Raw genomic sequence first — 25067 nt, 5'->3', positions numbered from 1 at the left:
ATGGTAACCAGGATGGTCTTGATCTCCTGACCTCGTAATCCGCCTGCCTCGGCCTCCCGAAGTGCTGGGAATACAGGCGTGAGCCACCATGCCCAGCCTTAGGATTCTGATTTAAAATTTATGTCATATTTATTAACATACTAATTTATTTCCTGCCTGCCTTGTCCCCCCGTACTGAAAAATGTATCCTAATTCGTTATATGTCCTGTGTTTGTGTTAATGGAAAAAATATTTTTTAAAGAGCTTTCTTCCTGTAAACAATATTAGGTACCACAAACTAATTTCATCTCATCTGAAAGTTTCATAAGTACATTGTGGTTTCTTTATTTGGATCTTTAATAAGGAGGATGGATTTAAACAGGCCACAAGACAACTGGACGAGGGGGTGGGGGTGTTGTCATCCTCATCACAAATACTTTGCAAGTATTTAGAACAGATACTTCTCAAAATACAGATTTAGGCTAGGCTCATACCTATCTATAAATTGTATACATATATAAACTAACACATAGAACATGTATGACTGAAGTACAAGAAAATTATAAGCAAGATCACATAGGGCTTAGAAGAAATAGTAGATTACAGATTATTAAAGTTAGCAGCTTTTCTCTGTTTACACTTCAACATTGGGAAGGGCATCCTTAGAGGCAACTGTCATTCTTCTCTACGATACAGAGACTACCAGGCTAGAGTCACTGGCATCTCTCTGAATTGTTTTTAACTGTTTTTATAAAATGGCTTTATATACTGTTTTAAATAATTTTTTATACCATTTTGCTTATGAAAGATCATTAGGAATATGATGCTTTCCTATAAGAATGTTCTTTTACGATTATAACAGTTTTAAAACAACATGCATGAGCTTATAGTGATACAAATAAACAATTGAATGGATAAATGGAGAGAAGGGATGCTTCCTGCAGGAGAATTCTAAATAAGACGTGGATACATACTCTTCCCTACAGGGAGTATAACTTACTTCTCCCTTTAAGTACAGGATGGATTTAGTGACTCACTTCTAAAGAATAGAATATGGCAAGGGTGAAAGAGTCATTGTATAGTGGAGAAGCCTGGCAAACATTGTCTTAACCAAATGACCAAAGTTAACACCACCAGCTGTAAGTCATGTTGATACTGCTGTATGCCCTTGAACAGTGCTGTGAGAAGTCACTTCACCTCTCTGTTCTTTTCGTGAAAACCCATGGTCCCAGTCTGATCATGAGGAAACAGCAGGCAAATCCAGTTGAGGGATATGCTTTCTAGAAAGTACCTCACCGCCAATACTCAAAACTGTCAAGATCAAGAAAAATAAGGAGAGCCTGAGAAACTTAAAGGCAGAGAGACTAAGGAAACTTGATGACTAAATGCAGTGTTGTTTCAATTCTGGAACAGAAAGGGAATGTTAGTGGAAAACCTGGTTAAATCTCCAAATGAAGTCTGTAGTTGAGTTAATAGTAATATACAAAGTCGATGTCTTAGTTTTGACACACGTACCACGGTTGTGTAAGATGTTGACAGAAGAAACTGGGTAAAGGATATATGGAACACTACAGTTCTTGTAACTTTTCTGTAAATCTGAACTTAATTGTAAAACAAAAGTTTGTTTTTAAACAGATGCCATTTTATATATCCTTGATACCTAGGAATTTGGTTTCTTCTTGAAGGACTTGGGGATGTATGCTTTTAATCAGTTTTCTTCAGGCCCTGTTTCCTACTTCTGAACCCTGATACGAAATTCAATACTGAGCATATAGAGTATTTGTGTACATGTATGTATAGACATACATGTGTTTGCATATACCACACGTGCATATCAAGTTTTTCCCTCTAGCTTTAATTACTTCTAAGGGATAGGGATAGAGACCTGTCTGACTTGATTTGACTATCACATGGAATTTATATGAGTGCCACTAATGTATAAATTTGTGATCTTTGTACTTTATTTCTATGTGTGTGTGGTATTCAGCTGATAATAGGACATTTTTTAGTAAGTCAGCTTAGGGTTTTTGTTTTTTTTTTTCCATGGAATCCTTTTAGGTGAAATGTGAAATAGCATATTTTAAATGCCTTAAAATGTTTTTCTTCTTCAGTACTACCCTTTTATTTTAAGGACTTGCTTTATTTTCTTCCCAGATAAAACAATAAAATTATGGAAAATCAGTGAAAGGGACAAAAGACCAGAAGGGTATAACCTGAAAGAGGAAGATGGAAGGTATAGAGATCCTACTACAGTTACTACACTACGAGTAAGTACATAAGAATAAAATGTCACAGATAGTGTTTGTATTCATACTATATAGCCCAAATCCTGAGCAGAGCTTGAATAGGAATAATTATAGTCTGTCTCCCCTTTCCCAATAATTCTGTAATCAGGTAGAATGTTGAGTAACTCATTTAAACATAGAAACTGACCTACATAGAGGTCTCACTTTGGCCAGGGATAGAAGCAGGACTCAAACACAAGACAGTGTTTCACGCTATCAGACTTCATCTCTGGTTTGTCATGTTAGCTACTACATGGTCAAGTTTCAAGATAAATTTTCTTTGGAAATCAAAAAAGTAGATATAGATCAAATCTTCTAATTGTAGCTAAAAAATACCCAAAGTTAGATGTTATGGGTTAATTTTTTTTTAGCCTCTTTAACTTGAACCATAAACATTTATTAACTTGGCATGTCTTTCAAGCAAAATATTGGAACTAAGAACTGCAAATTCTAATAGTATTGCTGCCAGTAAAAGAAGATATATTATCTACATTGTTCATTTTTCTTCAGCATTTGAAAGGATCAACATCAGTTGCTTTTTAAAACTAAATCTATGTAATATTGTTCTATTTTATGTTCTCAAAAACTAAAATAATGAAGTTTTCTGTATCTTAATTGCTATTTGTAACTGAACCTTTTGTAACTTCTTTTTTTCATGTGTCTTATTGACAGGTGCCAGTCTTTAGGCCTATGGATCTAATGGTTGAGGCCAGTCCACGAAGAATATTTGCCAATGCTCATACATATCACATCAACTCAATTTCTATTAATAGTGATTATGAAACATATTTATCTGCAGATGATTTGCGGATTAATCTTTGGCATCTGGAAATTACAGACAGGAGTTTTAGTATCCATTTGGTTTTCTTTGGTGTTTGGTGAAGAAGGCATGTTGTGCCCATATTGGATTTATTTCATCTCTCCTTAATGAATTTCATTCCTTCTTTTTTATAGTCTATATACATATATGTATGGCAACTTATTTTTTCTTTGTATATGAGTAGTGAAATACTGGAAAAAGTTATTTGCTAAACATAAAGGGCATAATGTATTATTTTAAAATTGGAGTCATGGAATTTTAAGGAATTTGTCTTGTATCTATGGAAATAGGAATTTTTTTTATAATACAGGTTTTTGTTTTAAAAATCAAATTTGTGAGGTCTGTGCATGGTAGCTCATGCCTGTAATCCCAGCGGTTTGGGAGGCTGAGGTGGGAAGATCACTTGAGGCCAGGAGTTCAAGGTTACAGTGAGCTTGATCATGCTTCTACACTCCAGCTTGGATGACCGAGCAACACCCTGTCTCTAAAAAATTTTTTTTTCTTCTAATCAAATTTGTGGAGTATTGTGTTTGAATTTTTTATTGTAAAAATAGTCTCGGCCAGCCGCAGTGACTCAGCCTGTAATCCCAACACTTTGGGAGGTCAAGGCAGGTGGATCACCTAAGGTCAGTAGTTCAAAAGCAGCCTGGCCAACACGGTGAAACCCCATCTCTACTAAAACTACAAAACATTAGCTGGGCATGGTGGCACGTGCCTATAGTCTCAGCTGAGTTAGGAGAATTGCTTCAACCTGGGAGACAGAGGTTGCAGTGATCTGAGATTGTGCCATTGCACTCCAGCCTGGGCAACAAGAATGAAACTCTGTCTCAAAAAAAAATATATATATATATATATATTTTAGTCTCATTAAGATTAGAAAAAGAAATTCACTCAAGTCATGATGCATGATTGGGTCAATAATATTCTATTGAGGTCGGGCACAGTGACTCACGCCTATAATCCCAGCACTTTGGGAGGCCGAGGCGAGGCTGGTGGATCATGAGGTCAGCAGTTCGAGACCAGCCTGGTCAATATAGTGAAACCCCGTCTCTACCAAAAATAGAGAAAAAAAATAAAAAATTAGCCGGGTGTGGTGGTGTGCGCCTGTAATCCCAGTTTCTCGTGAGGCTGATGCAGGAGAGTCACTTGAACCTGGGAATCGGAGGCTGCAGTGAGCTGAGATTGTGCCACTGTACTCCACCCTGGGTGACAGAGTGATACTCTGTCTAAAAAAAAAGTTTTAATCCCTTTGGAATTTATACTAATAAAAACAGTGGAGTACAATTCAGAATTAATACTTTTGCTTAGGTCCGTGAATGGGTTTTAGGTTTGAGAAATGTAGAATTATATTTGCCCTTTTTTCTAAGTGGAAATTCCTTAATAAAATGTTATCTAGACATTGTGGATATCAAGCCTGCCAATATGGAAGAGCTGACAGAGGTGATTACAGCAGCAGAATTTCATCCAAACAGCTGTAACACATTTGTATACAGCAGCAGTAAAGGAACTATTCGGCTATGTGACATGAGAGCATCTGCCCTCTGTGATAGACATTCTAAATGTAAGTTTGTTGTATCTTTCCTTAAAATGATTACATATTCTGTTTGTCTGAAATAAGCCTCAGATATGATAAGTACAATTACAGAGGTTTACAAGTCTTAAACCTGTGTGTCCAGAGCCACTTGTACCCTTGGTAATCTGCCTACCTCCTCATGAGGCCTTCCAGGTTATTCCCTGGAAGCATGTATAGTCAAGCTCTCTTGGGGGGCATGTCTTTTGATAATATAGACAAGGAATGTATTTCTCGTGGAATGCTGCTGTTGTTTGGTAACTTGTGGTTGGGCTCTCTAACCTCGTATTCAAGTAGAGCTGCTCCTTTCTTTCCCATCCTCCCTTCCTATTTTGAGCTTTTTAGGAAGATTTCTTCTGAGAAGAGGTTTCCTTGGCTTAAAAAAACAAAAACAACTTTGGTTTAAAAACTTCAGGATACAGTATTCTTGTCTTGTTGAATATTAACTCATGAAAATTGATACATGCCTGTTACCACAATAAATTTTACCTGGCTACTAGAAAATAAAATCCTGGTATGAATTTGGGATGGGCGAAGATGGTGTGTTTCTCATGGTGAATATAGGCAGTGAGTGAGGCATATTGCAGGAATATACCAATAAACCTGGTGCACTGAAGTCAGAAGTCCCAGGTGAGTCTGGTTCTAAATTAGTCATGACTGGAAGTATACTGAATACTTACACATCTTCAACTTCAATATTCAATTATCCTAAGAAGCTTTCAGGAGAAAACTAGCCAGAGAGATGTTTTTCAGTTCTTTATTAGCCTGGTATTTTACCTCACTTGTAGGGAGTTTGTGAATGGTTGTTTAGGAAATGCTTTGTCCAAGCCAGAATATTGTACCTTGCCCTTTTTGTGTTGTTTTGTTTTGTTTTTAGTGTTTGAAGAACCTGAAGATCCCAGTAACAGGTCATTTTTTTCCGAAATCATCTCCTCTATTTCGGATGTAAAATTCAGCCATAGTGGTCGATATATGATGACTAGAGACTATTTGTCAGTCAAAATTTGGGACTTAAATATGGAAAACAGGCCTGTGGAAACATACCAGGTATTTGCAGTTTTTTCTTTCAATGAGCATATACCCTGTTTACTTTGAAGTGTTTATAGAGAAGGATTTTGTTACTAGGTTTTAATCCCTGTATGGTGTTGGTTCACCATTAGGCCTTTTCCCTCAGGGATCTATGAGTATGTTGCTTTTCCTTATGTTAAATGTATGTATACTTACATAGGTTGTATCTTCTCTTGAGTTTGCAGTTAAAGTGTGATTTACCCATTTGGTTCAGTATTGACATTTTTTTTTTCCTGCCGCTATGTACATTTAAAGTGAGGAAGGAAGAGCACCCCTCATTAAGGTCTGGGCAGGAAGAGGATTGGGGAAAATGGCCAGTCCTAGTAGAGGTGCATCTGCTCAGGTTGTGGGAGTAGTTCAACTAGAGATTAAACTTGGTGTGCCAAGTCAAATGGACTGGTGTTCTGCCTTTTGGCAGATAACTGTTGTCTTCAGCTAAAGGAGAAGGACTTGAAAGCCTTAGCAGATGGCTTTAGGAGTTGCCTATCCGTTGTTGGATATCAGTTCTTGATTCTCTTATCAGCCAGCCAGTACTATTTATCTGTGTCCACTACATCAAACAGAATGAAGTACACAGTCTGGAACAGGGTGAGGGCCAGCACAAACCTGTACTAGGCCCTAGACTGCAGTGTTGAAATCACTTAACTCTATTTTATACATATACTTTCTTTATGTTATATATTCTCAGTAGACTTGGAAGTATGTTTCTCAAACTTTTAAATCCTCTGACAAACAAACCAAGATTGTTTTTGATATGTGAAATTTCAAAATAAATACTGCACTGAAACAAAAGCCAAAAAGACAAAATACTGCTTTGCTTTTCAAAATATAGTTCACTATTGAGCAACACGGATTTGAACTGCATGAGTTCACTCATACAGATTTTTTTTTTCAACCAATGCACATTTGAAAATACAGTATTTGAGGGATGCAAACCCCTCAAATATATGGAGAGCCAAAACTTCATGTGTGGGTTCCGCAGGGCTAACTGCAGATTTGGGCATCCCTGGGGTTCCTGGAACCGATCCCTCATGTACACTGAAAAAAGACTTATGTTTGTGTAACTGCCAAGATTGATACATCTAGTTACCCTCACCACCATTTCATTCCCATTGAGAAGAATTGATTTGAACCTTAGCTTCATACTGATGTATAGTGAGAAACCCTGTAACATGCATTCTAAAATGTTGCTAAATTATGATGTACCTAATTTTACCTGATTTGCTACTTTTCTACCTATAATCAGTTGGAGTGATTAAAAGTAGTCACATTATAGGCAAACGTATCTTATATAGATAAAACTATTTTTATTGAATTTGTACCAGCATCTTCCCAAGTTTTGTGTGATTGAAGGGTATTTTTTTCTTACTGATTTTTTTGTGTTACATGCTCAGTTTTGGTCCTGACCCCACATGAGTTGCTATTCCTCTGTATTACAGATTTTCACTTTATGTCACAGAGACATGGCCTGAATCATTCCTCTATATTTAAAGTTAAAATGGACACTGTTTAAGTTTAGATTGTTTCATATAGAATAGAGAATTCTAAGCATTTAGAAGGTACCTACTCATTTCTGTCATTTCTCCTTAAGTAGCTCCTTAAAAAGAGATGGTGAAATATAGACACTTCTTTTTTCCTTTGAGTTACAACAAATACTTTGGAACTTTTCTTTGTAATTAATATTAATGTTGAAATATGTCATATTTCTCAGGCTACTTTTTAAATATGAGATTTATTTCTAGTTTATCCTTTTTTGACCTTAGTAAATACAGAATTGTATAATTCAAAAAATAGAGGCACAGCTTTGTTTGCTTTTGACATTGTATAAGTAATATATGGTACAATCAAATTTTTAATAATATATGCCCAGGATAACCATATAATTTATCATCAAACCAAGGCATGGTTACACTATGCATACATGTGCATTTATAATTGGAAATACAGGCTTCAGTCAAATTTATGCCCAGAAAATGGTATTTAAGAAAGAAATAGGCACAGTTCCAGTGTTGTTATCAGTAGTTAATGGACTGAAAGCCAAGAATAGTGATATTCAGATATTGCTGTAATGTTCTTTTATTAGTCTCTTAACTGTGCCATTTTCAAGTGTTTTTGGCCTGAATGTTTTATTCAGGCTTATAAAGGTTATGTGTGCCATGCCCAGAATGGAGTTTTCCTTTGTCATACCAGTAGGAAAATGTGCCTCCCTGAAGGGCTTGTGTGTTTTGTAAAAGGACAAAATGCCTATATTGTTACTGAGAAGATTGAGATTAATAGGTTTGAAAGGTTTGTTTGTGTGTCTGTATATGCCCTTTTTTTCTTTTTAAAAATACGGACTTGTTAAATCATTTTCCTAATTTCAGTGCAGTATATTTGTATTTTTTCCCCAGGTGCATGAATACCTCAGAAGTAAACTCTGTTCACTGTATGAAAATGACTGCATATTTGACAAATTTGAATGTTGTTGGAATGGATCTGACAGGTAATTGATTTTAAGTCAAACCTCTCAAATATGAATTTTATAAAGAAAAGAAATTTAACTATTTCATTCCAGGTCCTAACTTCATTTGTCTCTAGGGATTCCTTGAAATAAATTTACTAATCTTAGATATAGCATGGCCGTACTGGCAGATAAAAATTAAGCATTGTATTTCACTAGTAAATATAAAAGTACACAAATTCTAGGTAATCTAAATTATTTAAATGTCTAGAATTTTCTCTTATGAACCAGATCACATTTCTGACATGCTAATCATTAAAACAGTGAAGCTTCAGCTTGGTTGTTATTCTACCATTAAACTGTTTTAGAAACATTCAGGCGGCAGATAATTCATTTGAATTGTTAGAGACATCAGGTTTTCCAGATGCTACCTTAATACCTCATAGAAGTGGTCTTTCATATGTAACTTATGCATGATGTTAACCATAATATATATGGTTAAAATATTAGGAGTAGTTATCCTTTGCTTTTTGTAATTTCCAGTTTTGCTGTAGTGTAATTCCTTTTTAGTATTCATTTTTAGTAAAATGTTACCGTTATTTAAAGATAAAGTCAGTCTTTGAGTCTTTTAGTTGTCTGTTTATTTGCCACTATGTTCCAGTAGAACAGAAAGTAGTAAAACATAATTTTTGGAATTAAACTGACATTTACAGTAATTAGAGATACTTGAACAGTTTTATCACAGAGCTTAATATGATTCCGATTTCATGGTGTTACGTGTTACAAAGGATAATAGAACTTACAGAATGTCTTCTTTCATCTGGCTTTTAAAATTACCTGATTTTTGACATGATGAGAGGACTAGTAAACTAGTAGAGCTCTATTGGTAGCAAACATTGCCTTTGAGTGCCACTACTAAACCTGAGGCATCAAGAAAGAAGGAAAGGGAAGAAGGAAGAAGAAAAAAAAGATTAACAAATTTGAAGAGTAAAGAGATACTGAACTAGGGTGTGGCGCACAGCTACAACTAGTTCTTCCTTGTATTGTTTAAGCAGATAATTAGCAGTTGTGTGTTATATTATCAGAAAGAAACTATTTGTTTTCCTTAATATTAAAAAATTTTTTTTAATTATTCAAACTTAGAGAAAATTTGTTAGAATAACACAAAGAACTCTTGGCCAGCCTTGACCCAGGTTCCCCTGTTGCTGTTTGCTGTATCACGTGGTCTATCCTCTGTTTGTTTATAGCTATATTTGTCCACATAGGTATATGCGCACATGCTCACACACACAACTCGTGTACCACATGGGAATTTACCCCATTTACTCTAGATGTGATGCCCATAACCCTAAATTCTTGAATGAGTATTTCCTGACGAAAACACTTTCCAACATAGTGCAGCATCCAAAGCAACATTCACAGCGATACAGTACTGCCATCTAATCCACAGACCCACTAAAACTCACCAATTACTGTAACTGTGTCCTTTATGGCACAGAACAGGGTCAGTCTGGTTTAGTATCCAACATTTAGTTGTCATCTCTTGTTAGGCTCCTTTATTCTGAAACAGTTCCTCAGTCTCTCCTTGTCTTTCGTGACCTTGGCATTTTGAAGAGCACAGGCCAATTATTTTATAGAATGTTTCCTCGTTATTAGATTCAAGCTATACATTTTTGGCAGGAATACCACAGAAATGCTGACCTAATGATACCTTTTTAAAGTTTCAAATAGCCACAGACTAAATGTCCTAATTCATTAAAACACACAAACTCAGATGATATGGGCATGTCAATCTAAATTACATGAGCCATTTTTAAAGAAATACAGTTTTATCTTCAGGGGCATGCATTACCTTGAGTTTGATTAAAGTTGTTGTCAAGTGTTCTTTGGGAATTGACATTACTAAATAGATAATCATTTGTACTCAGTAGGTGACCTTTGTCTGTAAGTATTACTTTGAACAATTCCCCAGTATCCTGTAATCCTTATTTACAATAATAATTTGAACCATGTGGTAAGCAGTGGTAGCAGACCCTTTCCAAATTATTAAGAGCTTCAAACTTAGGAAGTTTTGTTTATGAGGATACTTAATAAAGTCAAGCAGTAATGGGTGGCAAATAGAACTGACAGGGAAGTGTCTTGGGCAGCTTAAAAGTTTTGCCACCCCTTTAAACTGATACTTTTACAGATACTTGCTTAAAATGTTTTTAGTGGTAAAAGTAAAATGATGTTCTGTTAATAAAATATTACAGCCTGGGCAATGTAGCAAGACCCTATCTCTACAAAATATTTTAAAATTATCTGGACATGGTAGCGTGTGCCTGTAGTCACAGCTACTCAGGAGACTGAAGTGCAAGGACTGCTTGAGCCCAGGAGGTCTAGGTTGCGGTTGTGGTGAGCTGTGATTGTGCCACCACATTCCAACCTGGGTGACAGAGTGAAACCCTGTCTCAAAAAAATATATATATATACACACACACATATATTATGTACCACTTCTCAGGAGCAGATTATAAGCATTTATTAAATGTGATTATCTGAACCAGACAACACCCTGAGAAGATAATTGTTTGTTTATTTATTTATGAGACAGTGTCTCACTCTCACCCAGGCTGGAGTGCAGTGGTGCGATCTTGGCTCACTGCATCTCCGCCTCCCAGGTTCAAGCGATTCTCTGGCCTCAGCCTCCTGAGTAGCTAGGACTACAGGCACGTGCCACCACGCCCAGCTAATTTTTATATTTTTTTGTCATCGTGGTCTTGTTTTGAGATGGAGTCTCGCTCTGTCGCCCAGGCTGGAGTGCAGTGGTGCGATCTCGGCTCACTGCAAGCTCTGCCTCCCAGGTTCACACCATTCTCCTGCCTCAGCCTCCCGAATAGCTGGGACTACAGGCGCCCGCCACCACGCCCAGCTACTTTTTTTGTATTTTTAGTAGAGGCAGGGTTTCACTGTTAGCCAGGATGGTCTCAAATCTCCTGACCTCGTGATCCGCCCACCTCGGCCTCCCAAAGTGCTGGGATTACAGGCATGAGCCACCGTGCCTAACCCAAAAAATGTAAATCATAAGATAAAGCATTGATTTCTTGTGAACAGCTACAGCTACTTCATGCGGGGTTCTTTCATTTTAGAACCTGTGAGTTCCACAGATAGTTGCTCCTTTGAGAAGCTGCCTGGCCTGGTTGATCACATAACCTGTAGTTGCAAAACTATTCAACAAAGATAATTCTGCACTACTAAGAAGTTTTACTTGAGGATGCTGTCAACTTTGGTGATAGTTTTGGTAGTCATGAAAAGGAATAAGCAGCAGAAAACTCAGTTAATTAGTACCATATTTCTGGTTTATTCCAGTGATTGAGTTGATGTCAACAGCCCTGTGCCTTAGTTTACATCTGCTTGACGCAGCTGTTTCCTATGGTTTAATCACTGAATCATTTTACTTAAAAACAATTTCTTGTTCTGCTTGTTTGACTGAGTGTACTATTTTCACAGCGTTGTCATGACTGGATCTTACAATAATTTCTTCAGAATGTTTGACAGAAACACAAAGCGAGACATCACCCTAGAAGCATCGCGGGAAAACAATAAGCCTCGCACGGTTCTGAAGCCTCGCAAAGTCTGTGCAAGTGGCAAGCGAAAGAAAGATGAAATAAGTGTTGACAGCCTAGACTTCAATAAGAAAATCCTTCACACAGCCTGGCACCCCAAGGAAAATATCATTGCCGTAGCTACTACAAACAATCTGTATATATTTCAAGACAAAGTGAATTAGGGTTGGCATTCCTAGCAGAAGAACCCACTTCCTGCTTAGTTGAGATAGTTGAATCTAGCATTCGTTCCTATAAAAGAGAGAGGTCCATTGTGGCGCCCCTTTCCAGTGTTTGACAGTGTGCCATTCGACAACACATTGTTATAGCTACATGGAGAAAGCTCTGTGGATTCATCACTGTGGTGTTCTCCATGTCTGCTAGCCATTTAGGTAAGGGTAGGGCACTTTTAATTTAAATGACTTCTTGCACCATCTTGCCTAATGGACTAGATTGGACTGTATCAACATTGATTTACTCCACTTTTTATGCCTTCCATTGTGATGACGTCAAACACAGTGAAAGCCTTCAGTCATGCTATGGGATTTAATTGTGTATCCTCATTACTGTATCATTTGTGGGGTACACCCCTTCCCCCTTTTTTTAAATTAAATACAGCTCATTCTTACTGTGGCTTGTAGCATTCCTCCTCTTCTGGCCTCCTGGACTCCTCCCCTTCATCTCTCTTACCCTTGCCCCCTCCACCCGGTCTTGGTGGTGGTATATTAAAAAAAGAATGAAAGCACACAAAATGAGTCAGTTTGGGGTCAGTGGTATAAAGGGGGTATATGTTGCGAACAAATGTTTTAATAACAGTTGGCTGTAATCACTCCTCGCCGTGTCTGGCACTGAAAATAAGGAAAAAAAAAAAAACCTACTACTGAATAAAAGTGACAAAGAATGGAGAATCTGGTTTTCTTTTTCTTTTTAACCTACCTCTTGTAGCCAATATTTTGTGTCATACCTTTGGGCACAGTGAAACAAAATGGGTTTTCATTGTTTTCTTGGTATTTTTGTTAATTATTTTTAACAAGTGTTTTTTTACATGCAGGAGGAGAGGTATTGGTTCTCTATGAACATATTTTGAATATATATTGGTTTTATTAAGGATTTCACAATCTATAAATGCTACTAGTTGTTTTTTTTCTTTTTACCGTCATCATGAGGGTATTGGATACGTTGTATCTGTTTAACTCATTATCTGTTCATGAAATTGTTGTAAATGGGAACCAAATTTGTAGAACTTAATTTCTACTTTTTACAGTGCTTAATTTCATTTTTGCCTTACTAGTCAAAGACTTATACAACATTTTTAACAAGTTAGAACTTTTTTTGTCATTCAGTCATATAAAATAGCAGAAAACTAACATCAAGTGACGACAATGCACTAAATACTTTTTTTGTATTTTACTGCTATCAAATCAGAATGAAATATACTTTACCATAGATATTTTTCTTCTATTTTTGGTTTTCCAAAGCTATATTAAAGACAAATGTTTAAAGGTACAGCATTCAAAAAGTGCTTAATGAACTCCAACAGCTGCCTCAAAAATCTGTATGAGTACATTTTCCCTAAGCAGTGATACATTATCCAAAGATGAAGAGTGCTCCTATTTTTAATAGGTAGAATGTACCTTTGTCAGTCTTGCAGAAGCTTTAATGGAGAAGAAATGGACTTTATTTTTGAAAGGTGAAATGAACAGGCATTTATATTATTAGAGAATGGTAGTTTTATTTTGGTTGAACGTAATGTAACAACCTTGAATTTCAGAGGACTCTGAGTGCTTCTATGTCCACTACCTATTGTTCTATTCTTCAATAATGAAAAAGAATTCAACGAGCCGACCGTGATTCCCTCTATTACAAATATTATGTCTTGTAAGTTAGCATTTTTAGCACACAGGAGAAATTTTATGTAATAAAATTACTGTATCTCTTGGATTTAGCAAATTTGTATTTGAACACATTCTATGTCTGATAATTCTTGATGGCACTTTTACTAATTTATTTGGGGATCTTGGGTACATTCTTAATTTGTGCTATTTATTCTTCACACTTGACTTGCAAGTGGGATATTCCCCTGCCACAAGTGTCCCAACAGTGATATACTTCCTGTGTTGTGACTGGACAGTTTTCCAGATCTTTTTTGGGAGATTTTCCTACAGTTTGGTTCTATGTCTTGAGATAACACCACTAAACAGCTCTCAGAAATTCTTTTTTGATTGATCAGTAGCTATGATGATTCTCCTCCATGACACTAAGGATTAGTTTATATATTTAAGAGAAATAATTGCTAAAATTAAAATGCCTCTATCAAGGAATGCTATTATAAATTATTGTTAACATTCTCAAGTATTTTTTAATCTCATTGGTGTAGCAAACTCTAAGCCCAGCCACTCATTTTACATGGCCATGGTTAATCTTTTTATTAATAAAAATTATACTTAGAATAAACTTAGTCTTGTCAAGTTGCTTGTATTTCCTATTCTCTTGCCACTAATATACATGCACATACTCCATCTCTTAACCTTTTAGGAGAGATTGTGGTAGGAAAAGGACTTTCATTCTATTAACCTCTTTTGATATTTACTTAGTGGCTGGGCAATAAGAAGAATTATTTTATAAACCTGTCTAAATATATGTTTATGCAACCATTAACTGGTGGATGGTAAGCTTCTGTGCAGCCCTCCGTCTCTTGGGATTAAAAAAAAAAAGCGTCCAGTCCGGCGTGGTGGCTCACACCTGTAATCCCAACACTTTGGGAGGCCAAGGTGGGTGAATCACCTGAGGTCAGGAGTTCAAGACCAGCCTGGCCAACATGGTGAAACCCTGTCTCTACTAAAAATATAAAAATCAGCCGGATGGTAGCACGTGTCTAATCCCAGCTACTCCGGAAGGTGAGGCAGGAGAATTGGCTTGAACCTGGGAGGCAGAGGTTGCAGTGAGCCGGGATTGTGCGACTGCACTCCAGCCTGGGCGACACAACAGGACACCGTCTCAAAAATGTACCCATGCACTCTTTTCCTTTCAAAATGAAGAGAATTTTAAAACCTTAAATGTGAGTTATTCTGGTTAGAGGAATGTCTACAGCAAGCCAGAGATAGGAAAGCAGCTTCTTTGATTCAGTGTGTGACTATTTTTTGAGTAAGGTGCTAATTAAGAAGTTGCACATAGGAAAGCTATGCAGTACTGTTAAAGAATTTTTAGTGATATTTAAACCCTTCTAAGGGAATATTGCTTGAGCATCTTTACCACACATAAATTCAAATGTAGATAGTATTGTGCACTTCCAGAAGAACAAACCCATCTCCCCTCGGCCCAAAAGATGGAAAAGATAGGCATATGCAGCGTAGTCAAGAATCAAGTCAGTTTACTTGTGCATTTGAGAGCACCTGTATTTTAGTATCTTATCTGTTCAGATGGTGATAGTTTAAGCTCTGCGTGTATGTCTTAATGTGGTTAAAAAGGGGGTTTGACGCACCTCTTCCCCCCAAAAAAGCCTTGAAAAATGGCCCTGCTTCATTTTGTAATTATGCGTGAGGTCAAAACATTACAACTCATTTAGTATTAATCAAATGCTTAGCGATTCTGCAGTCTTGAGGTGTTCTCAGATGCCAAAGATACTGTTTGTAACTGAGATTGTCTCAACATTTTATTCCATAGTGGTATTAGACTGGAACCTCTTACCTCTGTGTTAGAATGAAGAAACACCCACTTTACAGGCTTAACGTTAATAAGTCTCTTGCTAGCTCAGTGTATCAAAGAGAAGGCACTACAAAGCTGTTTCCTCTAAAAGGAATTTGGCAAACTGGCATAAGGGGAAAAGCTAATATTTTTCAATGTTCAGTGTTTTTTCAAATGTTCTACTCATGCTCCTTTGTAATCTGAATAGCAACAAGTTCTTCGAGGACTTTCCCACTAGAGGGCAATGGTGGGGAGCATTGGCTCATGCCTGTAATCCCAGCACTTTGGGAGGCTGAGGTGGGAGGATCACTTGAGACCAGCCTGGGCAAGAAACCAAGACCCCATCTCTACAAATAAAAGATGTATTTTACGAAATATATTTTAAGAAACCACTAGGGGGTGATCGTTAAGTTTTGAGCAGCAATGATGGGGTGTTTTTAAGAATGTATAAACGGGAGTCTTTACTGGAAGAGCTTCATTATTGAAAATCAGGGATCAAATACAGGATATTGTGTGCCCCAAACCACTGTTCACTATGACCCTCGAGTAAATATTTGAGAAATCAATGATGGAGGGGAACACAAATGCCAACTGTGAAGTCATTACTTACATTGTACCACAATAAAGTCATACAATATACAATAAAGTAGTACAACATAAGTAATGACATCACAGTTGGCATCTGGGTACGCCCAGCTAAGTTTTGTATTTTGCAAGTGTTTTGTTGAGTAGTTTGCATCAATGTTCATGAAAGATACTGATCTACAATTTTTTTATATTTTAATGTCACTGTAGTGTAACGCTGATCTCATAAAATGAATTTTCCTCTCCTGTATTATTGAATATGGACAAAATTGGTATAATTTCTTCCTTCAGTGTTTGGTAGAATTTGCTAGTGACAAATTATTAAATACCATTCTATCAAAGGTCACATCACTGAGTCACTCTGTAAGGAGAACAACATTTGTCTCTTTTCAGAATTGAAATGTATTTCTGCTCTATTCACTAAATCGATTGCCCAGCAGTTAACAGAATGAAGCATCATAATTTGAGTTTGTCAAACACCATTTTGCTTTCTTACAGTATCTTTGAAAATGTTAATTTGTTAGCCCAAATCTATATCAAACTTTTGTTGCCCAACACAACTTACCAATGCCTAAAAAGGTTCACTGATCAGGTAATACAGTTGTTAAGTAACACAGAGCAAAGTGGTTAGGATGTGCTGGACTGCCATACTAGGAATCCTGTGAGTTTAAGAAAATACAATAATGATAATTGCTTTTTGAGCCAGGGTCTCACTCTGTCACCCAGGCTGTAATGCAGTGGCCTGATGATGGCTCACTGCAGCCTCAACCTCTTGGGCCCAGTCCTCTCATCTCAGCCTCCCAAGTAGCTGGGACTACAGGTACCTGCTACCATGCCCAGCTAACTTTTTAAAAGAGTTTTTGTAGAGATGTTGCCCAAGCTAAGCTTGAATTCCTGGGCTCAAGCGATCCTCCCGTGCCCATCTCCCAAAATGCTGGGATTAGAGGCATGAGCCACCACTGTGCCCAGCCTAGAAAAGAGAAACTTCTCCCTCCTCCTCTCCCCTTCTTCCCTCCTCTCATCCTTACTTCTTTCTGTCCACTGGCAGCCAAGTGCTGACCTATTTGTACACAAGTTTATCTGGTCATTGGATGACAATGCCTCTCAACAGTCACTCCTCCACTCAACTACACTAACTCCCCTTCCTTCTGTAACCATTTGAGTTTGTGCCTCCTCTTTTGCTTTAAAATTACGACCAAACCAGGCAAAACTACTTGTAATTGGATGTGGTATTATGGAATCAATGCTCAAAAGTTTAATATAATTATTGTAAAACATATTGCAGAGCACAGCATTGTTCCTGTTTTTCTTTTTTCTTTTTATTTTATTTTTATTTTATTTTATTTTATTTTTGAGACAGTCTTACTCCATCACCCAAGCTGAAGGGCAGTAGGCAGTGGTGCGATCACAGTTCACTGCCACCTTAAACCCTGAGCTCAGGTGGTCCTCCCACCTCAGCCTCCTGGGTAGCTGGGACTACAGACGTGCACCACCACGCCCTTTTGTATTTTTTGTAGAGATGGTGTTTCATCATGTTGCCCAGGCTGGTCTCGAATGCCAGTGCACTCCAGCCTGGGCAACAGAACAAGACTCTATCTCTAAACAAATAAATAATTGGTAGGGCAAGTATATTACCTTATTATCAAAATTAATCATCTTAATAAATCAAGAAATAGTATTTGTATCCAGTAGCTATTGCCACAATCAAGTAAGAGAAGTACAACTGTATCTAAAATGAGAAAAGTAAATATTAAGTAGGGATATCAGCTGGGCATGGTGGCTCATGTCTGTAAGCCCAACACTGGGGGAGGCCAAGGTAGGTGGATCACGTGAGGTCGGGAGTTAAGACCAGCCTGGCCAACATAGTGAGACCCCGTCTTTATTACTAAAAATACAAAAAAGCTGGGCATGGTGGTACATAACTGTAATCCCAGCTACTCAGGAGGCTGAGGCACAAGAATCACTTGAACCCAGGAGGTAGAGGTTGCAGTGAGCTGGGATCCTGCCACTGCACTCCAGCCTGGATGACAGGGTGAGAACCTATCAAAAAAAAAAAAAAAAAAAAAAAAAAAGAAGGGTATGATCACCTAAAAAATGGGTAGTAGAGGTAAAGGTGGAAGAAGAGGAACTGTACTAATTTCATTACTGTTCCTTGCTGGGCATTAAAAGAAACTAAGAAAAAGAAGGATTAGGAGGATTATATAAATATATAAAGGTAATTAACTGAACAAAAATTAAAATTTCATCAGGCGAATACAACTAAGCAACAATAATAGTAGTAAAAACCCAAACCATGATCTTAATATTGAGATTGAACTGAGGACAAAATTATGACCACTTTATAGTGATAAACAGGGATAGTTATGAATATCTGTGCATCAACTATAAGGAATGAAGATACAAGAAGAAAGAAACAGGAGTAGAAGATATTAATTTACCCCTTGAAATCCATGACATGTAAAGGGAGGAAAATAATCAACTATATGAAAACTTAAATGACATTAAGATGGTTCCAATAGATAACATCAAACCTGATTTTGTGAACACAAACTACACCTTCTTTTCAAATATGGAAGTCGGCCGGGCGCGGTGGCTCAAGCCTGTAATCCCAGCACTTTGGGAGGCCGAGACGGGCGGATCACGAGGTCAGGAGATCGAGACCATCCTGGCTAACACGGTGAAACCCCGTCTCTACTAAAAAATACAAAAAACTAGCCGGGCGAGGTGGCGGGCGCCTGTAGTCCCAGCTACTCGGGGAGCTGAGGCACGAGAATGGCGTGAACCCGGGAGGCGGAGCTTGCAGTGAGCTGAGATCCGGCCACTGCACTCTAGCCTGGGCGACAGAGCGAGACTCCGTCTCAAAAAAAAAAAAAAAAAAAAAAAAACATGGAAGTCACCAAAAGGAATCGTAAGTTAGGCCCCAGAGAACACCTTAAAAAAAAAAAAAATCCGAAACTAGAAATGGTACAAAAACCAAATCTGACCAGGGAAAAATTCTTAAATACCCAAATTAATAAAGAATGAAATAAGTATCAAAGATATAAGAAGCTAGGAAAGGATGAGGGTGACTGCAGTGAGTACAGGGTTTCATTGGGGGGTGGGGGGCAGTGTGACAAAAGCGTTCCAAAGTTAGACTGTGATGGTTACGTAACTCTGAATATACAAAAAAAAATTGAACTTTAAGTGGATGAATTGTATAGTATGTGAATTATATTTCAATGGGGCTGTTAAAAAACAAGAATTAGGAATAATACAACTAGGAAGCAGGAATTCAATTTAAGAGTCAATAAAACAAATGATTAGGTAATATAATCAAGAAAAAAACCTAGGACAAACAACATAAAATAAGAAATAAAGATAACATCCTATAGAAACAGAGATAATCTTCCTAAAAGCACCAGGCCCCAATGTTTCCATAGGGAATTACAACATCTCCTTAAAGAAAGTAATTTCAATGTCATCTACGTAAGACCAGAGAAAAGGAAACCTTCTAACTATTTTCAGTAAAATGAGCATAGTAAGCTGGGCGAGGTGGCTCATGCCTGTAATCCCAGCAGTTTGGGAGGCTGAAGCAGGGGCATCCCATAAGACCAGGAGTCCGGGACTTGCCTGAGCAACACAGGAAGACTCTGTCTCTACAAAAAAATACAAAAAAAAATAGCTGGACACGATGGCAGGCACCTGTAGTTCCACCAACTGGGAAAGCTGAGGTGGGACAGTCACTTGAGCCCCAGAGGCTAAGGCTGCAGTGAGCCATGATTGTACCACTGCACTCCAGCCTGGGTGATAGCGTGAGACCTTGTCTCAAAAAAATAAAATAAAAATAAAATAAAATAAAATAGCATATGATTAATAAAAAACTTTTTTTTGAAAGTTTAAAACCTTTTAAAAGGAGCACCTAAAAGGAAAATAGAACAAAGTGGGATCTCGTAGTCCTGACTGGGAAAACAATTCTATAAATATGTCAATAATCCCCTCAATATTTTTATTTTTTTATTTGGTATTAGAAACCTTTTATTGAGACAAGATAAACGGTGGGCTGAAAATAATACAGGGTGAAGGAAGGTTGAGGAAACCAGTATGAAGTCATCTCAAATGATGAACTAAATACATTCCAAAAAGTGAGGTCTTAACCAAAAAGCCTTTAAATGGCATTCCAAAAAGAAAAAAAAAGGGGGGGTCATTTAATCTTGAACTGACTAAAAGAGCTAAATTATGTACCCAAAATCTGTACATCAGGGGCCTGTTTTCAGCAGGTAAGCCTACATACAAGTAAGAACCTCTTACTCTTGTTACAATTGTCCTGTTTTGTTTTGTTTTGTTTTGTTTTACAGGAATATATAACCCCCATCCCCACAGAGTTAGTCCATAAGGCCTCAGTGACTACATAGAAATATGGACCTACCTCTACTAGAGAACTATTTACACTGCACTGTAAATACACATGTATGTGTTCACACCCACAACTAAGCTGTCAAGCCTTGAGTGAAGGGGTAGTTACAACTCATTCATTTTGTATCTACAGGGACAATAGGCACTCAATACTTCTGCATGAATAATAAATTTTCAGAGTAATGACACAAATTAGCATTTGGAATGGAAAACTTTCTGGGAAGTTTCTTCATTCTTTTTCTCTTTTTCAAAAGTGCATCTCGCAGCGCCAACTCTTTTTCTCGGAAGGAATGCTTATTGTTTGACCAGACATTCTGGCTATATCGCATCATCATAAAGTTCTTCTGTTTTTTCTTCTCTTTATTTTCTGAACTGGAAAATGGATTCATTTTGGTTTTCTTCCTCACAAATTCTTTTCAGTCTGTCTTTCCAGACATTGCAGTTGCTATTCTTGTCTCTTTGTTAGACTTTGGCTTTTTATGAAGGCGTTCAACATCCCAAAGAGAAAGTAATTCACCACTGGGCTCTTCATCACTGTCGATTTCAATATATTTCCTCTTCTGGGATTTCTCAGGGGCCAGCGTCAAGTTCTTTTCTCATTTGGGCAATGCGGATTTTCTGGAAGTCTTCCTGACTTAAAACTTGACTGGTGCTGATGGCTGCTGCTTTGGCTTTCTGCTCCTCCATGAGCATGCTGTTCAGCTTCTTGGAAATTTCTTGCTGTTCTTCATCGGAAGAGTGCTGAACATCAACCCATTCGCCATCGGCATCCTCCTCCTCACTGAGACTGGTACTTTCCCATCCATCTTCATCATTTTCAGCATTCTCCTCTTTCTCAACTTCCAGAACTTCTGCTCCTGGAATGTAATCTTTAGCATCTAATTCTCCATATTACTGTACTCTTGCTTCTACGGAGGCTTCTGTAGGCTTACCCCAGATTTTCTTCTGCAGCATCTGAGGATTCAGTGTTCGGAAGAGCTGAATCAAAGTTCTACCAGACATCATTACATTCTTATTCTTGTGTGGTTTATACTGAGCCAGGCCAGGTCTTGGAGAAGCTCTTCAGTCATGGCCAGAGGACACTGAGCTGTTATCTCTTTTATAGCATTGATTCCTACTATCTTGGCTTCTCCAGAGTTCTTGTCAGTAACAAAATTGTTGGCCACAGTCATAAGCAATGACTGAATAATCGCTGGGTGTACTAGGTGATAAGATGCTTGTGCAGCAAACAGAAGGATCTTTGTTACTTCTCTTTGGTGGGCTACAGAAACCTTTGCAAAAAGTGACAGAAATTGAAGAGGAAGAGCTCATGAATTCCCACCAATCTGGAGATGAGGTTCATGAGCATCATCTTCACTACCAACCTCTCCTTACGGCATTCAAGCTGCTTTAGTAGTTTTTCTGCAAAATCTTGGGGATCATGAATCAAGTGAATAGCTAAAAAGTTAAACACCTCTGGTTTTTTTTCTTCTTTTGTTTCTTGAGCACTTTTATTGCCTTTTCCAACGTTTTCTTGTTTTGGGAACTTTTCTTCCCTGTAGCATATTGTGCTAGCAGGTCTCTTGCTGTTGGTCCGTCATCCTCAGATTCGGAGTCACTGTCCTGTTTTTCATCTTCATCTTTCCCAAGAAAGAATGTCATAGCAGCAACTAATATCTTGGTGACCTTAGAGAAACATGCAGTTTTGATAACATTGACAGTTTTGGTATCATTCCAGACGTTCCTTCTGTAGAGTTCAGTCATAACATCTAAAGACATCTTGGCTGTGGTTGCATTGCTATCTCTTAACATGCAACACTACATCCACTTTATTCTTGTGTTTTGTGTTTATATTCTTGATATCAGTCACGATATGTGTGTATAAAGTCTTTTGCAGAAGCTTATCATGGCAACATAGAAGTTCAAAGAAGAGCTCTGGCAGGCTTGATGGATTGATGAGATTCTTATTTATCAGCAAGATTAAAGCTTTGCAAAATGTCATTTGAAGATCTGGATCCAATACGGTATGATTACAGGACAGAAGATCTTTCACCACTTGAGGAAAACTACTTAGATACCCTGCGTAGCAGAGACTAATCTGTAACAAAGCAAAGGCTCTTCTGAAGTTTCTTTCTCTCCTATTATTCAGATGCACATATCTAGGATGTTCTGTGCCATAAACATCACCAGTTCTGCTAGTTCTTTGCTGGGTTTATTTGGTTGCAATCTGAAAATCTCCACATTGGATGTGTAGTGATTATACTGCTGTAGAAACTCCTTGATGTAGGGCGGTGGGTCTCGCTTGATCTGATTCTGTAACTGCGGCAGGTTGCTGGGCAGCCTGTTGTTGTTTCTGCTGGACATTTTGGCTGCAGACTGGCTTCATGGCAAGCAATTTTTAAAAAACTCAGATGGCCAGCAGCTGCCAATCCCTACCAGCTGAGGCTCGAACTCCTGCTTCCAGGTATGACTGAAAACAGCACTCAATCTATTAATAGAGTTCATTTCTGACCAAAATCTTTTTTTTTTTTTTTTTTTTTTTTTTTTTGAGACGGAGTCTCGCTCTGTCGCCCAAGCTGGAGTGCAGTGGCCAGATCTCAGCTCACTGCAAGCTCCGCCTCCCGGGTTCACGCCATTCTCCTGCCTCAGCCTCCCGAGTAGCTGGGACTACAGGCGCCCGCCACCTCGCCCGGCTAGTTTTTTGTATTTTTTAGTAGAGGCGGGGTTTCACCGTGTTAGCCAGGATGGTCTCGATCTCCTGACCTTGTGATCCGCCCGCCTCGGCCTCCCAAAGTGCTGGGATTACAGGCTTGAGCCACCGTGCCCGGCCACCAAAATCTTAAAATAATTTGCAAAGGGATTTGACAAATCAATCCTTAGAAAAAATCTTTTAGCATGGAATTTTTCAAATATATTAAAAAATTAGAAGAATAATGTATTACATAGCTTCAATAATTACCAACACATGGTCAATCTTGGACAAGTCCATTTTTAAGCTCATCTGAAGAGTAACTAGTCATCAACATCTGAAAAAGACAAATGAAGAGAAACTTTAATAGTTATCTAACAGAGGTATTGTAGATAGCCCTGAAACAGACTCACAATTTTGTGGGCATTCAGAGAGTGACAAAGGTACAATTTCAAATCAGGGTAGAAAGGATGGCTTAAAATTAATATTATTGGGTCAATGGGCTACAAAATTGAGAATAATTGAATTTAAATCATTTACAGCATATGGAAAATAAATTTCAGATGGATTAGAGCTCTAAATGTAAATTTAAGCCTATAAGAAAATTAGAAAAAGTTATAGGGGAATTATAGATTAATAATCTTGGTGCGAAAGTCTCCCCAAGTCATGTAAGAATGATAAATCTGATGACATGAAAACCTTACGCTTCTACACAGTGAAAAAAAAATTAAAAGACAAGTCAGAGACTGAGAGAAACATATGTGACTCATAAATCAAACCAAGGAGACAGGGCAAAGACATGGAGACGTGAAGTAGGAGGTGTGCTCAGGAAAATAGTTAAATGTCATCCACGTACAGGATAAACGGCTTCCCACGTCATGTCCCAGAAATCGATTAGTCGATGGGATTTGAGTGATTGCTTTCTTCTGTTTTTCCCGAATTTTTCTTTTTCTTTTTTATTTCTTTCCCATTCTTCTTTCTTTCTTTTTTACAATGATGGTGTGTTTGTAATCAACATTTTAAAAATTCTGTAACAATTAAATTTGGGGGCGGCCTTCCCTTGTTTCCCGTATGGAGGGTTGATGTTTCAGCAGCTTTATTTGGAGTTTACATGTGGAAGCACCTGGGTTTGGGGCTTCCTTTGTGTCCCCAAGACACCTATTGCTGAAGTGAGTCCTAAGAGGTAGAAAACAGATGCATGCGCAGGGCTGAATGAAGCAGTGTGAAGCCTGTGTGAGAGGAGGCACGGGCGCTAGCACAGGAGCGCACTTCCTCATTCCGCTTCTTCTCATCCTCTCTTCCAGTGCCACTGGCATCACTCATCCCATCTGGTCATCCCAAGTCACATGCAAGAGGTCGTTCCTGGCGCGCGCGTCAGCCTGACTCGCGCGTCTCCACGTCCGGGACCCGCAGGGGAACGCCCCTGCCCCATCAGGTCGCTTGTTGTGTTGTCATCACGTGACCTGGGCGGGCCCTGACGTCAGGGGCAGGGGAGGGACAGCGCAGGCGCAGAAAAGGGGGCGGGGGACTCGGCTTGTTGTGTTGCTGCCCTGAGAGCCTGAGACGGTCCTGCTGCTGCCGGAGCCCTGCCAGCTGTCCGACGATGTCCCACCTAGTCGAGCCGCCGCCGCCCCTGCACAACAACAACAACAACTGCGAGGAAAGTGGCCAGTCTCTGCCGCAGCCGGCCGGCCTCAACAGTGAGTGCGGGGCCGAGGGCTTGGTGAAGGGGATGGGGGAGGAGGAGCCGCCCCGGCCGCCGCCACCGGCGCGGCGCGGGAGGCGGGAGGAGAAGGCAGCTCATTGGCCCAGGCCGGGGATGTCCGGGTGACTGACAGCTCCCGTCACCTGTCAGAAGGAGGGGCGCCTGCCTTGCTCCGGGCCTCTCTGTTGCCTCCTGGGGTCTTGGGCCGGGGGCCGTTTGGGTTCGCGGTCCGGGAGCGACGCGGGTAGCGCGGATTTCCCTGGTGCTGGGGGTGGTCCCCAGCAGCG

The 25067-nt window shown here is 38.8% G+C and overlaps 2 protein-coding genes and 1 pseudogene across 5 annotated transcripts in view; 2 read left to right on the top strand and 1 right to left on the bottom strand.

Moving 5' to 3' along the window:
- PPP2R2A (protein phosphatase 2, regulatory subunit B, alpha) overlaps window positions 1-13691 on the top strand; it is an 81006-nt gene extending 67315 nt beyond the window's left edge. The window contains exons 5-10 of the mRNA XM_011962590.1: window positions 2134-2246; window positions 2937-3114; window positions 4481-4645; window positions 5532-5701; window positions 8113-8204; window positions 11652-13691. Of these exons, the coding sequence (XP_011817980.1) occupies window positions 2134-2246; window positions 2937-3114; window positions 4481-4645; window positions 5532-5701; window positions 8113-8204; window positions 11652-11931 (998 nt within the window). The 3' untranslated portion in view covers window positions 11932-13691. The remainder of the gene's footprint in view (window positions 1-2133; window positions 2247-2936; window positions 3115-4480; window positions 4646-5531; window positions 5702-8112; window positions 8205-11651) is intronic.
- A 6862-nt stretch (window positions 13692-20553) lies between these two features.
- On the bottom strand, window positions 20554-22750 carry LOC105526776 (annotated as a pseudogene). Its single transcript, XR_001004144.1, has 2 exons — window positions 22560-22750; window positions 20554-22488 (listed from the first exon to the last, which is right to left on the bottom strand). The product of XR_001004144.1 is annotated as a protein SDA1 homolog (transcript).
- Window positions 22751-24234: 1484 nt separating this feature from the next.
- BNIP3L (BCL2/adenovirus E1B 19kDa interacting protein 3-like) overlaps window positions 24235-25067 on the top strand; it is a 25007-nt gene continuing 24174 nt past the window's right edge. Inside the window, exon 1 of one of the 3 annotated variants that reach the window (XM_011962586.1) lies at window positions 24235-24775. In XM_011962586.1, coding sequence (XP_011817976.1) covers window positions 24679-24775 — 97 coding nt within the window. In that variant the 5' untranslated portion in view covers window positions 24235-24678. Of the gene's footprint in view, window positions 24776-24929; window positions 25043-25067 lie in introns of those variants that run through there. The other 2 variants (XM_011962589.1, XM_011962588.1) reach the window with 2 other exon arrangements.

This window comes from Colobus angolensis, unplaced genomic scaffold (genome assembly GCF_000951035.1).
Source record: "Colobus angolensis palliatus isolate OR3802 unplaced genomic scaffold, Cang.pa_1.0 Scaffold6, whole genome shotgun sequence".
Classification (NCBI taxonomy): Eukaryota; Metazoa; Chordata; class Mammalia; order Primates; family Cercopithecidae; genus Colobus; species Colobus angolensis.
This window is presented reverse-complemented; position numbering and strand designations above follow the sequence as displayed.